Raw genomic sequence first — 15,892 nt, forward strand, 5'->3', positions numbered from 1 at the left:
AAGAAAAAAAAAGATAAGAGAACGACATTCTTTGTTGAGATTATTCAAACAAGTATTGGTCAGGCATTTCATTAACCTGGGAAAGCAAAGTGCTACACACAACAACCACTGAAGACAGTTCACCATACACCTTAACAGAGATTGGACTGAAGCACCTTTTCTTAGCTTAAAGCTAAAATGGAGATTTCACTGTTTTTAAAACATTTTTCTTTTCACAAAAACTCCATTCTTTTTATGGTCTTCTTCAACAACCCAAGTTTCCTATAGAGAGGCGTATTTGCAGTGACATTGTTCTGTTTCAAGTTAAAGTACTTCTGTGAACTGCTAAACCCAACAGGCTGCTAAGACCTCGGTTTTCTATATTGTCCCCTAGGATGGAGCTTAGTGCAAATAAAGGCATACAACTCCTTCATGAGAAATAAACATGGAATTCAGCCACATGCTTTCAAATAGTAATCATATATTTAATTGATATACATATATTGCCACCATTGGCACATACGATATTGCACACAGTGATGAAATGTTGCACAGAAAAAATAGATATATTTTTTGTGGGCGAAAACATTCCAAAATTACAAATAATGTGGAATAACGCTGAAAAGGTAAAACTACATAAAACAAATAAAAACAAAACAAGACATGCTTGCTGCTCCCCATTAATTGAGCGACTTACAGCTTACACAAAAACTACCCAAGCCATAGAACGAGCATTTGAAAGGGGGCTTACCAACAAGTATTTATATCATTCAGGCCTGTACTGATGTTCCCAATCAGCCCCTGCTCCTCCTGCTAATGTGTTTGGCTAGTGTAGAGCCAACTCTTCTGCATCATCTTGCATCTAGGTGACCACCCCTATCCATGTTTACATGTAGGCCGATACCTGGATGGCTGGGGAATGGGGATGGTAATGAAGTTAGGGAAGGAGGAAGGTAGCAGAAAAAAAGTTAAGAATTCTGCTCCTATATATTTTTTAAAGAGTTTTTAACAAACCCTTTTAGCACCACGAGTCGTGCGCTAGCACACAAGGGGGCTGAGACACGAGAATGGAAGAAAGAAAGAGAAAACGTCACAAAAAAAAAAAAAAAAGCCAAACTGCGATCCAAAGCACCAGGCCAGCGTGTAAGCATGCGGAGTGTGTAAGGCACCAGGTTGTTTATATGCTGAAGAGGATGCTCCCAATCAGGTATCATTTAGGCTAGGCTCCAAAAATAGGTGGTCAAGGACAGTCTAGTTTGCTGGTTTCCAGTCAATCTAAACATGGGAGCAATAGTTTAATTCAATGCTGAGGTAAATCTGACGTTATCTGATTGTTGCCAGTTTCTCTGGAGTTTACTGACAGAGTTTATAAAACTGCTATCACACATCTATGAGATGCGACTGAACTGGACGAAAACCAGTTGTTTCTCCATGTGGCAGCCCAAATATTTACAATTTGACCAAAACTGAATCTTATCCCCCACCAGGTAGATATTTGGGCTTACAAATCTAAAGAAGAGCCATGAGTATGTATTCAAAGTAGCCCCATAGAACCTAACACCTTCTTAACACAGGGATGGGCACATCCACAGAGGTGACTTGGACCCTCTTCTCCTTGGCTTATCCAGGCATGTTCCTCAGTGCCCTCCTCAAAGACTGAAGGTGATATTTTGATTTCAGTTCACACGGTTTGCTCCTTTTACAATCACACTTTGAAACAACTTCCACAACAACTACACCAAGCTTTCAGATCGAGGTCACTTGGTACTCGAACTTGAGATTCGTACACTATAGGCAGATAAAGATACATATGGAAGGGTCCTTGAGCCAATATTTTGGGAGACCAACAAAATCTATCTTAGTGCAGATAAACATGCAGCAACAGCACTCCTTGGCACCACTTGGACTTTGATGACTGAACAAGATCACAAAATGTCTCTGTTTCAGATGTGCAAACCAGTAATGCTCCACAGAATTGTGCCTCTTTTTTTTCCAGACCACCAAGCCAATCAGCACAGTATGTGTAAGGTTTGTCTTGTCGAGTAATCTGCATGTCAGGCCATTTGCTACATGTTGTCTCTGCATTTCCTCTATCAAATACACATTTAGTACCTTTAAAATGAACACATTGCATTAACAACGAGACACAAAGGTAGTCTATAATATATAACCATCTGCATGGCAACAATTTCAACTGAAACAAAATTACAATATTAATATCTCTTTGAATGCCTCTGGCAAATGTCATCCTGTCAAATCCTTTTTGACCAGTTAAATATATTTGATTTTTATGCAATGCATATTGCACAACAAATAGAGCACTTATTTCATTTCATGAAAATGCCTACATGTTCCTTTCATACTGCATGACATATTACCAGTTTCTGAAGCAGGCCTAGCCCTCATATGATTCATGTGTAAACACATCTCTACTCACAGGTAAAGGTAAATAGGATGGCAAGTAGTACATGTGATAACCTTTTACAAAGTTTTCGAATTTTGGTTTTAAAAATTAAAATATCTGATTTGTGCTGAAGTCATTAGCTCACATGAAAAGGAAACACTTTCCCCTCTGAACTCGGCAATAATTCCATTTGAACATTGCAAACACTTTTTTTTTTACAATAGCTTTAACTGGTACAAAAGTTTTTCTGTTAATAAGGGAAATAAACACTCAGTTCAATATTGTTTGTCAAGTAGGAAACAATGTTCAAATATAATGTTATTACTTTGTTTAGCAGCCTGTTACTGTATTAATGGTGGATAAGTGGGGTAACATCCAGCGATGAGTGACAACATGTCATAACTGTCAGGTTGTGGGGGTTTCTTATATTGTGGGTGATGCTCCCTTGGAGTTAAACCATTACAGTTAAATCTTTAGATTTCTTTCTTTATACAGTAGAGTTTTTAATTATATTCTCTTGTTATTTTCTTTACTCTTGCATCTTTTTTGCTCTCTATATCAATCCTCGTCCCCATCGTCCGCCTGCATCTCCTCTTGTTGCTGCATCTCGCATGCCCTTTTCTCCCGCTGCTTCTCCTGAATCTTCTTCATCTCCTCGGCGTATTTACTGAAAGTATTCCCAAATTTGGACCACACTTTGTAGGGCACCGTAATTGAGTTGCGGTACGTTGGCTTCACCTCGCTTACCCTCATGAACACACCATACTTATTGGATCCAACGTCGAAGAAGAACCGTTTGTTGTCCACAGTCAATGATGACCCTTCAGGCAACTCTGCAGGTTCGTCCTCTACACCGTAATCGTCAATAAGTTTGGCCAAAGCGTCACGAAACTCAATAAGTCCCTGGGCAGGAAGAGCAATCGTCTGGCCCTGCGTGGATCCCAAACCGGGCCCCCGGTTAACGGTCTGTCGAATCCTCAGAAACCGTCCTCTCTGGTTCTCTTTCAGATCCATATAGTATTTCCGATTCTCCCGGACCAAGAACTCGCTTTTGAGTGCTCGCCTGGGCTCGTCTTGTACCAGTCCCGGGTTGCTCGGACCCAGTTGGGCATAATGTTCGATGAAGTCCCCCAAGTAGTCACGGAACTCGACCGCCACGGACATGGAGAGAGTGAGGCGGCTCTTGTTTCCACCGGCCCCGACTTCTGCTATCTTTAAGAAGCGGCCTTTTGCGTTCTGCTTAACGTCCAAATAGAAGCGTTTGTTTTGGATGTCAACCCGCTTCGACGCCAGCTCCTGTGTCTCATGCTGGAGCCCGGAAGCCAAGCCCGCCCCTCCTGCTGCTAAGTGCATGGAACCGAAGCCTGGGCCCGTGGCTGCTCCTCCCTGCTCACTTCCACTGTCTCTGTCCGCCATGATGCTGCCTGCCTGCCTTCTCCCTGTGTCTGCTGCAAAGCCACGGCCAGCCACAGCGAACGCTGGAGCTCTCGCGAGATCTACACAGAGGTAAAGCAAGGCGAAGGGGGGAGACGTTAATGCAGAGCGAGGACGCTGCTTTTTCTCCTGCAAAGTGTAATGTCATGAGCTGTCAAATACTGAGAAACGAAACCTAAGCCTGTTTTTTACGAAAGAAGTGCAGCATTGTTAACTTCCCATTCATTGACAACGTTTCTGAAATTGATTCTTGTTATGGCACCTGAAAAGACCCCAGACTGCCCCCGGTTTAAGAGTAAGATGAGAAAATACCCTTTGTCTTTATAGCACAGGGGATATACTTGACTAATCACTCTGTGCACGCAAAACAAAGAAATACAAGGTGAATTAGTTTAAACATACACCTCATTTTCGACCGCAATTTTTTCAGCACTCAAGCTAAGGCCAAACTCACATTTTTTCGAGATATTCATAGCCTTATCGGAAAATACTGTACCGGCATTGAATGTATATGTTCACATTCAATGACAACTGCGTCCTGGACAAGTTAGTGGGCCTGAATTTAATTTATAGGCATGTGTACCACCCAAATTAACAACGTTGTAGTATTTCTAGTCATAACCCGTTATTTAGCCTACGTCACATAATGCTGGATGCGTCGAAACCAACAATTAGCCTATGTGCACTTATTACCATCAGATCAATAAAGAACTAAAGAGAACGCCCCAACTTTGATCAACTTTAAGGTAGCCAGGCCTACTACATGTCCATCTGAAATGATACAGGGTACAGCCTCCTCGTCTTTTCCTTTTGATATTTGTTCAAGCTTTAGATTCCCCATTCTCACTAATAATCATCTAAAAGCAACTTGAGCATACCATTATTAAAAGCAGCACAATGTTTTTTTTTCTCTAAACTTAAAATACTCTACAGAAATGATTATGGTGCGTTTCTTTTCTCAGATTGGAGAAGGGATAAGTTAGCTGTTTTACTTTGTATAGCCTACAGAACAACGAACACATAAAAAAAAGAAAAAGTAGGCTATATGCTGCTTGTGACAATTTAGTCAAAGCAATGCGCACCTAACTTACTTTGTCAATATCAGTAGCCTAACACATTCAGTTTACTGAAATTAATAAAATGTCCATGTTTCTTTCGCAAGTCGTCATTGAAATTTTTTATTGAGAGCTTTCTCTTTGAGGTGAACTGTGCTGGGGTCAGCTAGTTTTTTTCACTGAGGAAAAAAACATCAACGCCCCTTTAAACGTTCGCAACAACCCAGCCCACATGCACTGTAGGCCTTCAGTCGATCCGCTTGGGCCTAATGTTATACTAGCACATGGTGCTACCGGCTCACCGCGAGCGTGCTCTCGAGGGACTCGTCTATTAAAAAATGTTTTTTCCTTTTTAGTACCTGGTGTTACCAGGTACCGAAGTTTATAAAATTGTGACATACCTAGTCACTTTATGGCCTCATGCTTAGTAATGTATCCTCACAGGTCCTCAGCCAGGTAGGTGTCTGAGCTTCCTCTGTACGTTGTGTTAAGACGTTGAGTGGCTTACAGGCCTTTCAGTAGGTTACCTTCTAATTATTTAGACGTACATTGTGTATCACATTAAACGGCACCTGATCCTAATAGTGTTGGAGGTTGTCAATTCCTACAGCAGCACCATCATGATGCGCCAACGAGGGTTGCACATTCATTTATTAAAAAAACATCATTTTCTGTGTCTTTATTTTATGTTTAGATGTAGATAAGGTTAAAAAGGATGAATGGAATTACCCCTGTATGTCATGGACAGATTGGTGGTGTAATGGAGGTGATAAGCATAAAACTAACATTCATAGATTTCGAGACATGACAAATTCAAAACAAAAAGGCGTTTATTTTTCTCTTGATAAAATCATTTGTGCAATTTTTTTTAAATGCTCAAAGGAATCGTATGTATCTTTATTTCATCAAGCTTTTCCCTCAAAACAACGCGTGCAGCATCAGAGCGACAAATTCAACTTCTTTTGCTCTGAAAGTTCCTGAAACAATAGAACATGTAAAGCCTACCTTTATTATTTTCTTTATCTGGTTTTAAACAGTTCATGAGACACTGAGCATTTTATCTTTTTTAATGCTTGTACAAATAAATAAATAAATAAATAAATAAATAAAATAAAATAAAATCTGCTTGCCCCATGCTGACAGTGCATAAGTACAAATAGCAATTTCTAAACCCGGCGATTAGAATTCCTGGTTTAAATGTTAAATTAAAAATAAATAAATAAATAAATAAAAAGTATAAAAGCATAAAAGGAACAAAGGTAAAAGACGAGTCGATATTTTAAAGATTGTTGTGAAAGTGTTAAAATACGCCCATTGAGAAACCCTCTTGTGCGTTTCAAGTTATTAACTTGAAAGGTTGAGTTTTGATATATTTAAACTAGCTCTAAATAACTTCATTCGTCAACTCCCATGATTAAACATTATCCAAGCATACATTATGAGTTTCTATCAGTGTTTTATAGTTTATATGGCATTACTCTGTACAGCTTTGAGTAGGGCCTACATTTCCCCCTAAAAAAAATAAAAAAAATAATATAATAATACTCAATAATAAAAAATGAAACGGCCAATGATTAAGGTGGAATAAAAGAGCCTTACTGACAACATGACTGTTACTGCAGTGTTTACGTCCTAAGGTTGTCCCAAGGCCTATCATGGATTAAGCAATACAAATCAAGGTAGTCTAACAGAACCTAAAACACTAAAATATCTTCTTCTTTTTTTTCCAATTAAAAGTAAGTAAATTAGTGTCGCTGTATAAATACATTCAGTTAAAATGTTTCTATTATCACATTTCTATTGGCAAACATATGTCCAAACATTTGCAATACATAAAGATAATGAATACATTTTAACTTTTTTTCTGAAAAGTAAAGCTTTCCTTACAGGATAAAATTAATATCAGAAATAAAATAAATTACAGTCCATTATAGATAATTTATGAGATGAAGAGAAGTGCAAACATGAACCTGCTGTGACAACTTAATGCTCACAGTCATCAGGCCAAAGTCATATAAAGTCTGTTGAATTTGCTTTTATTACATGGGTTATCTACATTAGATGAATAATCACTGGTAATCTAACAAACCGTACAAACGCTTTGATGAGAATAATTAAGGCAGGATTGAAGATCAGTCCAAAATAACATGTGGGCCGAGACATAAAGATAGCCTTCTGCTAGGTTAACATTTCTGCTGCTCTTTATCTGTACATGTTGTGAGTTGAAATTTTCCTTTCCTTTTTTATTATCACCTCATCTTTGTAAGCTTTCATATTTGCTATAAAGCCTGGCATCATTTTTGATATGCCCCGCTGCTGTTTCTGCATTAAAGGTCGCCGGGCCTTCTGATCAGCTCCACAGTCACCAGGTCTCCAGTCGAACGAATCTATGCGTTTGAGGACGTGAACATGGTAAGTAGAGTATTAGGACCTCCTGATGGACAACCTAAATCTATGTGTCCAAAAAAGGAAATGGAACTGAATAATCAAATGCATGTTTTTTATTAATTTGTATTATTCTTATTTTTTTTTTAGTAGCTACGTTTCAGGCCCACATTGGCATTTTATGAAAGCTATGTGATTGGTTTATCTTCGCCTCAACATTTCTGATATTTTTAAAAGCCTAATAATTTACTTAAGTAGTAAAATACTTAATTTCCTTGATCGGTTAATTCTGTTGCGATAAAAACAAAACTGCATGAACAGAATAAGAGATTCTAAAACTTTATCCAAACTCAAATGTTTTTTAGGCTAATAAATCTAAGCTGCGTATTTTCCTACGGAAGTTGCACTATGTGAAGCATTACTTTTGAGCTCATATTAGATTTTTCATTTACTGCCCTCTTAAAATTTGAACAATAAAATAAAAAAATGAAATAAAATTATAAACTCTTATACTTTAACCTCACCTTAAAGAATGTTGAATGTTGGTCTTATTTTCTCAAGCCAACAGGCCCTGTGTCTTTGCCGTTGTGTTTATGATGCTCAGACATATAGTATTCAAACTTGAACTATCTGCATGTAAAAGACTCATAACCTATTTTCGTACTTATAATAATATGAATCAGGAAAGGCAGTGCTATTAAGACGCTGAAGAACCTTCCTGTGCAGATTCAGCCCCGGGAGAGGTGTCGTAGCAGTTTGAAAAGACAGCTGCCTCACAAAGTTTTGCCCTACATCCCGACACCGGAACGCTGTGACGCTGCTCCAAATACAATTCCAGGTCGGACTCACCTATGTATACCGTCGTGGTATGTTTCTGCAGATTCTTTGAGGGAATGCCATATGCTTAGCCGCACGTTTGGACACTTAAATGCTGCAGGAAAGCGAGAAACCAGCCAAATGACATGTAAATACAGCGTCGTTCTACCAAGCGAGAGCTCACAACCTACCTCAACAGCGCTGGATCTGCACACGCAGCGCCTCACAGCCTCACCGGGGGGAACAGAGGACGATACAAACCAAAAGACACATTTAAAAACCGCTGTCAGGCCTTTGTATCAGCTCAGAGTACCGATCCTGTGCGCTTCACAAGATGGACAAGAAACGGCGAGTCGTGGCACGGAGAGCGACACATGCACGCACGAGATCAACGCTGCACGCTTCAGCTCTGATGTCAACACGCACGGTGGGAGCGCAGGAGACGTGCGCCTCCTTTTGGTGGTATTGGGAAATTGCAGATGGTGGTAACAGGTAGGGCAACATCTTCCAGCAACTGTAATGGAGGACTGTGTCTAAAGAAGTTAGAACTATTTCAAAACTATAACAAGTTTGGACAGTTTGGGGGTATATGTTGCGACCTTAAATAGACATATATGGTCTTTATGATAAGATACAGCCCTGCACTCATGTGGACTCTGTGTCATAGCGTTGCTGTAAAAACACAACAGGCCCTTTTTTAAACAAAAAAGAGGACCCCTATTGACGCAGTGATAAACCACCACGAGCTTGTGCCTATACCTACCAATCTACAGGCATAGTCCTCGTGGTGTTTCAGCACCACGGAGAGCAGCGAGGTCCATTCAAGGCTGTAGGGCATACGCACAGATGAAGACACCAGCAAAAGTGTTTTTTTTTTTCATCCTCATTTTCATGCGTTTATTCGGTGACTAATTGGCTCTTTATTGTATTAACTCATTCAGACAGTAGTTCCCTAAACTGAAGGTTACTGCTAAAATCTTCCTACCGTATTTGATCCCGTTGCATGTTTGATTAGAAATGTTGCTTTCTCCAAGTTTTAGCCTGCTATTTGATTTACAGCAGCACGTACAGCAAATGTGTGTCAAAGTGTTCATGTTCACGCTGTGGTCAGCAGATGTCGCTCTTTGTGAATGCTGCTAGAACAACGTCTTGTATCCGCATCCTATTTGGTATTTAGACTAAACCAAATACTTAAAAAATACATTTATAACCATGACTAAAATACTTATATTTATAATAATAATACCTCAGTGATTGTTTTGGAAGAATGCCTCTAAGTTGTGACTAAAACTGTCCAAAACAAGACAGAACAAGTTGAATTTAATATTAAAGTCACATAATTTTTTTTTTTTTATTGTGTATTCTTTTCAGTTTAAGTGCTAAAAATAGTTTTTCTCCACTCTGGAGTCCAGTGTTGCAGCTGATTTATCTGTATGGATTTAATGCGGTGCTTCAACATCAGTTTTTTCAGAGGCAGAGCAGTGAATGTGACCTGAATGCAGGGCATGACTTAATGGGATGAGACGCAAAACTCATTCGAAACAGTCTGTTGAAGAATCTGAGATGCTTTCGCAGCCTTAGTCATCGCGGCCATATGATTTTTGTAGGCCTACTGGACTATAAGCGGCTGTATTTTTTATTGTGAACAGATTTCATTTGTTGGAGTGATGCCTTGGCTACAGTAAGATGCGTTTCTAAGGAGGGGACAGTCATGGATTTAGGATCTGGTTTGTTTCATTATAATGCGAGCTCACCGCTGCTGACACACCATGGAGTGATTGACGTACAGTAACTGGGTTTTGGGAGCGAGGAGATCGACCCTTTGGTCCATCGGTTGCCTGTATCTCGGTGCTCCAATCCTGCGTTTTTTTGTTGACAGAGCCCCTTGGCAATCGGCGTTATTTCCTCTCCGTCTGTGGCTAGTGGGGGAGGCGGAGAGAGAGCCGCGGAGGAAGGCGCCGTATTAGCGATAAAGCTGCTGAGCACGAATAATGCTTAATTTTTGGGAATGAAACGTGGCTTTATGTTTTTGCGAGTGGACTACCAAACTTGTGCTCCACTGCAGCATTTTGCGTCTTTTCCCTCCGCTGCAGATGATACAGAAAAGCATCATAGCGGTACCCCACCACTGCATTTTTTGGGCAAAGATAAGAGTGGCGTCGTCTTGCAGTTAAGGCTACACTATGGCAGCATAGGGGGCATCTTCTGGAGGGGAGAATCCGCCAATTCCTTGCTTAGCCTGTCTCCAATGCCTTATTATTAGCGGAAAGCAGTGACTGGATTTGAAACCCAGCTGTTTACCCGTTGGAAATCACTCGAAAAGCAGCGGATCCCGATGGCATGGACACTTATGCAAGGTCTGCCGCGCTGCCGTGCTACAGGAGCCTACTCGCTGTCTCTACATTCAACCCAGCTCCATCGCCATCGCCCCGCAGCCGAGAGAGCCCTGCCGCAACGCGACCAGCGACCACCGAGCCAAAGCAGGCGGCATGAGGCTTGATTCAGTGCATTTATCCATGCTGGTCATCGGGGTCTCATTCGCCTGCTACTCCCCGAGTTTGAATTCCCTGCAGGACCAGGTTTTCAAATCCGCCGTGGTTATCGAGGGCAAGGTGCAGTCTACGCCTGTGAACATCTCCGCGGAGCCGTACCGTGTGAATGTCAAAGTGCTGGATGTTTGGCCCCAGAACAGCGGGGGTCTGGAGCGAGAACAGCTCGTCACAGTGGGGGAATTTGGATCCGAGGCTCCGTGCACCAAAGTGAAGAAGAACCACAAATATATATTTTTCATGGACCCCACTGACGAGCCCTTGGTTTTCAAGGCATCGTTCGCGCCTCTGGACACGAGTGGAAAGAACCTAAAAAAGGATGTTGGGAAGATCTTGTGTGAGGACTGCGGTAAGTGAATGTATTGTGGATTACCGGTGAAGTAGCTACAACCCGGAAGAATGAACGGTGTGTTAGCAGCCCGGCTGGCTGAGGGCGTTTTGGTAACAGGTTCTCCGGTGTTTTGTGGTTATTCTGTCAACAGCAATGTTCGGAGTCACTGAGTAACCAGATAGATGCCTGAGGGGCGTCTATGCAGCAATTTTCGACAACTCTCGCAGGCTCCCATAGCCCACATGATCAATCAAACTCTCTTTCTCTCTCCCGTTCTCTTTACCCTCAAACTACATCGGACATGCGCCTCGCACTGTTGCTTATGAGGAATTACAGTGCGTGTGTATCCAACTATCTGCAACCTGCACACCCGCATTGCACTTTAAGACACATTTTAATGCATCTTTTTTGTCCCTGGCTTTATAAACAAGAAGCTGTTTACAGATTGTGTCACTGCTTCCTATAGAAAAATGGAGCACATGCATTTCATGGACTCAGTTCAGTTTCAGGACCAGGGACAGCGGCCCGTATCACCAGGATCACGTGGGTGGTGGTGGTGGTGCTGGTGGGGGATCACGCTACTCTAAGCAATTTGGCTCCTGGGCTCTACTTAGGCTCACGTCCTGCTCTAATGCTTTAATACCTCACATTGTGGCACAGCCTATTGTATTACTAGTCCTGCACAAACGCATCTGTATCGCAGTGTGAGTGTGGTGAGGACCTGATAGAAATGCAGTTAGTTTTCAAAACATGAATTTGTCCAGACTTTGGGTTTGCTCCGTTTATGGCGATTCATTCACAAGTAGGTTAGAAACAAGCTCGAGATTATTATTTTTTTTGGTTTGGCAGTCTTTTTAGAAATCAGATGAAGTTTTATTTATGTTAAGGAATACTTTATTCATTTCAAATTGGATTTTATAAATTCTAAAAGTACTTTTATTTCATCAGTGAACAGTTTCCTTCCTTCTGTCACTTGATCTGCTGGTGCATCTTGCCAAGAGCTTAAATTGCACAAAATGTCTTCTTTACTCTTCAGCAGGGTAATGAAGACTAGTGGCTGTTGCTCAGTGGTGGAGTTGGTTCTCACATAATCAGGAGGTCAGGGCCTCTTGCAGTAACACGCCAAAGTATCCTTGAGCAAGGCACTGAACCTCAAAGTGCTCCCATTATGGTTCAGAGGTCTGTGAATGTGTGTAGCAGCCTCTGCCATGAGTGTGTGAATGTGGTGTGGACAGGTGAATGTAAGTGGCATTGTTAAAGTGCTTTAGGTGGTAAGAAAGACTGTCCCATTGTTGGCACAAAACTTGATCTCATCTTTTTTTATTCTCTGCTTGTTTTGAGCTGATTAGGGCAAGTGCTACACATGTAAAGTAAACTCTGTTATTACTATCACATGCTGCACACATTTCTGCCTCCACTCTTGTGTTGTGGCCTGGAACCTGAAGTGTGCCCCGTACTGCTGCCTCCTTAAATCCTCTTAGCCTCTACTCATGGGACACAAATGCTCCCCTCTGCTCTTGATTTTGCCACTCTCACTCTAGCTTTTAAACTCATCATCCCATTAGAGAGGTGACACAAAATGGACCTTATTACCTCTTGAGTACCTCAAACAGCCAAAATATCCCCGCTGATTTTTCCGCCACTTAGCAAAGCCGGTCAGTGACGCGATCAAACAGGCAGGGCGGCCTCACTGTATTACCTGAGAGCTGCCACGCCCGCTCATTGTGGCAGTAGAAGCTCTCTTTAATGTAGTTCAAAGTACATGACTGATGATGCTCATGTGAGTCATTGTAACAGAAGAGCTTCTCACTCAGAGTATTTAATCTCTTTATTGTTTCTTTTGTGACTCGAACCCCCACGAACATGCAATGTTAACATCACACAGACAGATAAACAGTTAGTCTCTTGACTCCGTCTGGTCCCTTTGTGCTCGCTCCTTAATTCAGCAGGGACTGAAGAGCAAAAATACTGTTTGCTGCTTCTTTCTTTCATATGAAGCTTCATTACAGAAAATAAGTGCATCTATGTGACAGGCCATGGACCTGGACTGTGAACCTTGGACTTGTACATAACCTGAAGGGGCTCTGTCAAATTACCTCAAAAAAACATCTATGTTGAACTTATTTGCAAAGGATTCTGCATGTTCAGTTGTTTCCTTATGTTACAAATGGCAGAAACATTTGATAGAAAATAAAAATTATTTTATTAGAAAATGAATCAAAATGTCTAATGCCATATTTAGTCTTCAGCCTCAGTAGCTGATCTTGCACCACACACTACTCTCATAGTTCACATTTTTTCAGCAATCACCTGAGACGTTTAACTATAGTTTTAATCTAACTCAAACAGTCTTTTCCTAACCAGCACCAAAGCTTGTATTGAATAACCTCACATAAAGCATTTTATTACTTAATCTTGACATCTATTCAGGACAAGCACAAACTCAAAGAATGTTTTTCAGTTCAGCATTTTGCACGCCAACTATCCGCCTTGATGTACCTTTTGCTGTGTCCAGCACCATACATAAATCTAGCTTTTCATCCACCATAAAAACGTCTGTAAACATAATCCAAGCAATGATTGCTTTGACATTTCTGCCTAATTAGGAACGCAATTTAATTACATGGAAACATTTTTGAGGAGACAGGGTTGAACATTGATTCATAGCCCTCTTAACTCACATCACAAACTCCCGTTAAATCCCTCTCGAATGGGAGCTCACAAGCTCCCAAGTGTGCAAACCAGGAGACTGAATGTACAGCTCTAAATATGATGCGGTTGTTGTCATCTGGTTCCCAAGTGCTGCCTGATAAACAGGTTGCCTTCAGAGCTAACCACCTGCACTTATTCCTCAGGACTCAGTCAGCTGGGAGCTCCGGGTTCCAGCTAATGCAGAGAAACACTAAGATGTTATGTTCATTTCATGTTAATCTGTGTCTCTGACATAGAAACTTTGCCTCTGATATCATTGAGATGCAAAGAAAATAAGTGTAGCATACTGGCTTGACAAGAATTCAACATTATCTCATGGCAGCAAATATTTCCTGGTAGTCCGATGCTGCTTTGTGACACATGCCTGATGGTAACACAACATTTATTTCAGCATCATTTAAATGATGAAGTTTTTATATACATATTTTACTTTTTTCACAGAATGAGACCTTGTTTTGACTCCTCTGCTTAGCTTGAATATGGAATATATCTGCAGGCTATGAGATGGAGGCTATGACATAAGACGCCAGAAAAGAAAATTGCATCTGACTTAATGAGAACAACTATATTTCCAATTGGAATGAGGTCTTGCTTTGCTCTACTTTCAAATTGCAATTTGAAAACTGCTGTTTTAGTTTTAATAAGAATCACTGTAGTGTTTTTTTTTGCATGTCTCAGTCTAACTCAAGGGAAAACAAATGTAGTAGTTGTTCAGCTTTTCATCTATAGACTCATAGGCGACCTACATAACTGCATTTTGTGTGCATATGTGTGGGTGTATGCAGACTGTTGGCAGCTTTGTGTCTGTAAAAGTACAGTACAAATTGGTGCAACACTTGCGTACAAAAAAAGGTCATCTGAGTCTGAGAGTAACACATCGTCCTTAAAACCGCCTTCATACTTGTTATTGACAGGCGTGCAAATCAGTCCCTCTCTTCGGAGCATTTAATTAATGCTCATTAAGCCTCATTTATTCCCCACAAATGAAACAACTGAACACTGTTGTTGTGAATGCGCACTCTATCACTAACCTGTCACTGTATGCAGGTCACAGCTGCTGCAATGGGGTGGTAGACAGGCAGAATTTAGCCCTAAGCAGTGAGTGCTGCATCTTTCTGTGAACTGATGGAGTTCCTTAGAAGAGCTCGACATAGAACATGAATGACAGCTGTTGATCCATCCTGGGTTTTTCCTCTTACTGCACAGAATTGTTTGTATGAATGAACAAGCACCTGCAAGTTGGAGCCACAAAGATTTGTTTCCACTGAGGTTAGGGTATTGTGTTTATTTTTCACTGATCGCTAGGTCATTTATTGAGACTCTGCCCTGCTCGGCCTCTCTACTCTGACAAGACAGCTTGATGTATATTTATAAGATCTCTGAAAAAGGGCATGGCCACTTTCAGTAATTGGACCCTCATTTTCTTCTCCCATTAGGCACTCTCTAACAATCATTCAGATCTGTACTCCACATTTCTAAAGACATCATTGTACAAGCTATCATTATGACAGAGTGAGCATACTGGGGCTCCGTGGAAGAGAGTCACATTTCTGTTGTAAAGGGCCAGTTTTCGTGGTTGAGTTGAGATACAGGTCGAGGTTGAGACCTGTTTGCAGGGCATGAATAATGCAAAGCAAAGAACAAGGGGTGTTTTTTGAAGCCTTAATGCCTTTAAAACATGAAATGAGAGATTTATGCCAGCAACTAATGAAAAAGCAGCCTCTGTTTATGCATGATTTAGTCCAGTGTCTAGAACCTGCAGAAGTGTTCTGATAGTCGGCTGTATTTATATGGTAGTAGTATTGTGTAGGCAAGTATTTGGCCTGGTTCACTACAGTGTCAGTTGATTCATTCAGTCTATAAAGTACTGTAAAGCATGTCTGTTAAGGTTAGATGACTAATGCACGAGTGAGGAGTTGAAAATTCTATTTTGCTTCAACTTTGGTCTCCTCAGTGTTCACTTTGAAGTACTTTACATTCAGCACTCCCTTCAAGTTGCATCAGTCCAGGCGTCACACACACTCTCCATCGCAGCAAAAATCAGACCTTTACTGAATCTTAAGATGACGTAAACCCTGTACAGAATAGTTATACCAGTATCTCTCAATGCTTCCCTCAAAACGGGGTTCAACATCATGATGTGAGTACTGTAGTTCATTTATAAAATGCCATAGTTTTTCCACTCTTTGTGCATTGATAATGTCATACTCATGTCTAGATGCTTATG

The 15,892-nt window shown here is 40.9% G+C and overlaps 2 protein-coding genes across 3 annotated transcripts in view; one reads left to right on the forward strand and one right to left on the reverse strand.

Annotated features, from left to right (window-relative positions):
• Positions 1–450: 450 nt before the first annotated feature.
• On the reverse strand, positions 451–8,444 carry puraa (purine-rich element binding protein Aa). The gene is made up of 2 exons (XM_074671497.1): positions 8,265–8,444; positions 451–3,879 (listed from the first exon to the last, which is right to left on the reverse strand). Exon 2 carries the CDS (start codon positions 3,797–3,799, stop codon positions 2,942–2,944), a length of 858 nt encoding a protein of 285 aa, XP_074527598.1. The 5' UTR covers positions 3,800–3,879; positions 8,265–8,444; the 3' UTR covers positions 451–2,941.
• Positions 8,445–9,564: 1,120 nt separating this feature from the next.
• The window catches only part of nrg2a (neuregulin 2a), a 78,586-nt gene continuing 72,258 nt past the window's right edge, over positions 9,565–15,892 (forward strand). For both annotated transcript variants that reach the window (XM_074671495.1, XM_074671494.1), the window contains exon 1: positions 9,565–10,971. In XM_074671495.1, coding sequence (XP_074527596.1) covers positions 10,563–10,971 — 409 coding nt within the window. In that variant the 5' untranslated portion in view covers positions 9,565–10,562. The remainder of the gene's footprint in view (positions 10,972–15,892) is intronic.

The sequence above is a fragment of the Halichoeres trimaculatus genome, unplaced genomic scaffold, assembly GCF_033239565.1.
Source record: "Halichoeres trimaculatus isolate MK-OKI-2021-1 unplaced genomic scaffold, fHalTri1.1 fHalTri1_scaffold_6, whole genome shotgun sequence".
NCBI lineage: Eukaryota > Metazoa > Chordata > Actinopteri > Labriformes > Labridae > Halichoeres > Halichoeres trimaculatus.

Bases quoted from the DNA above. Each gene is read 5' to 3' on its own strand.
- puraa (XM_074671497.1), bottom strand. From the start codon at position 3,799: ATGGCGGACAGAGACAGTGGAAGTGAGCAGGGAGGAGCAGCCACGGGC.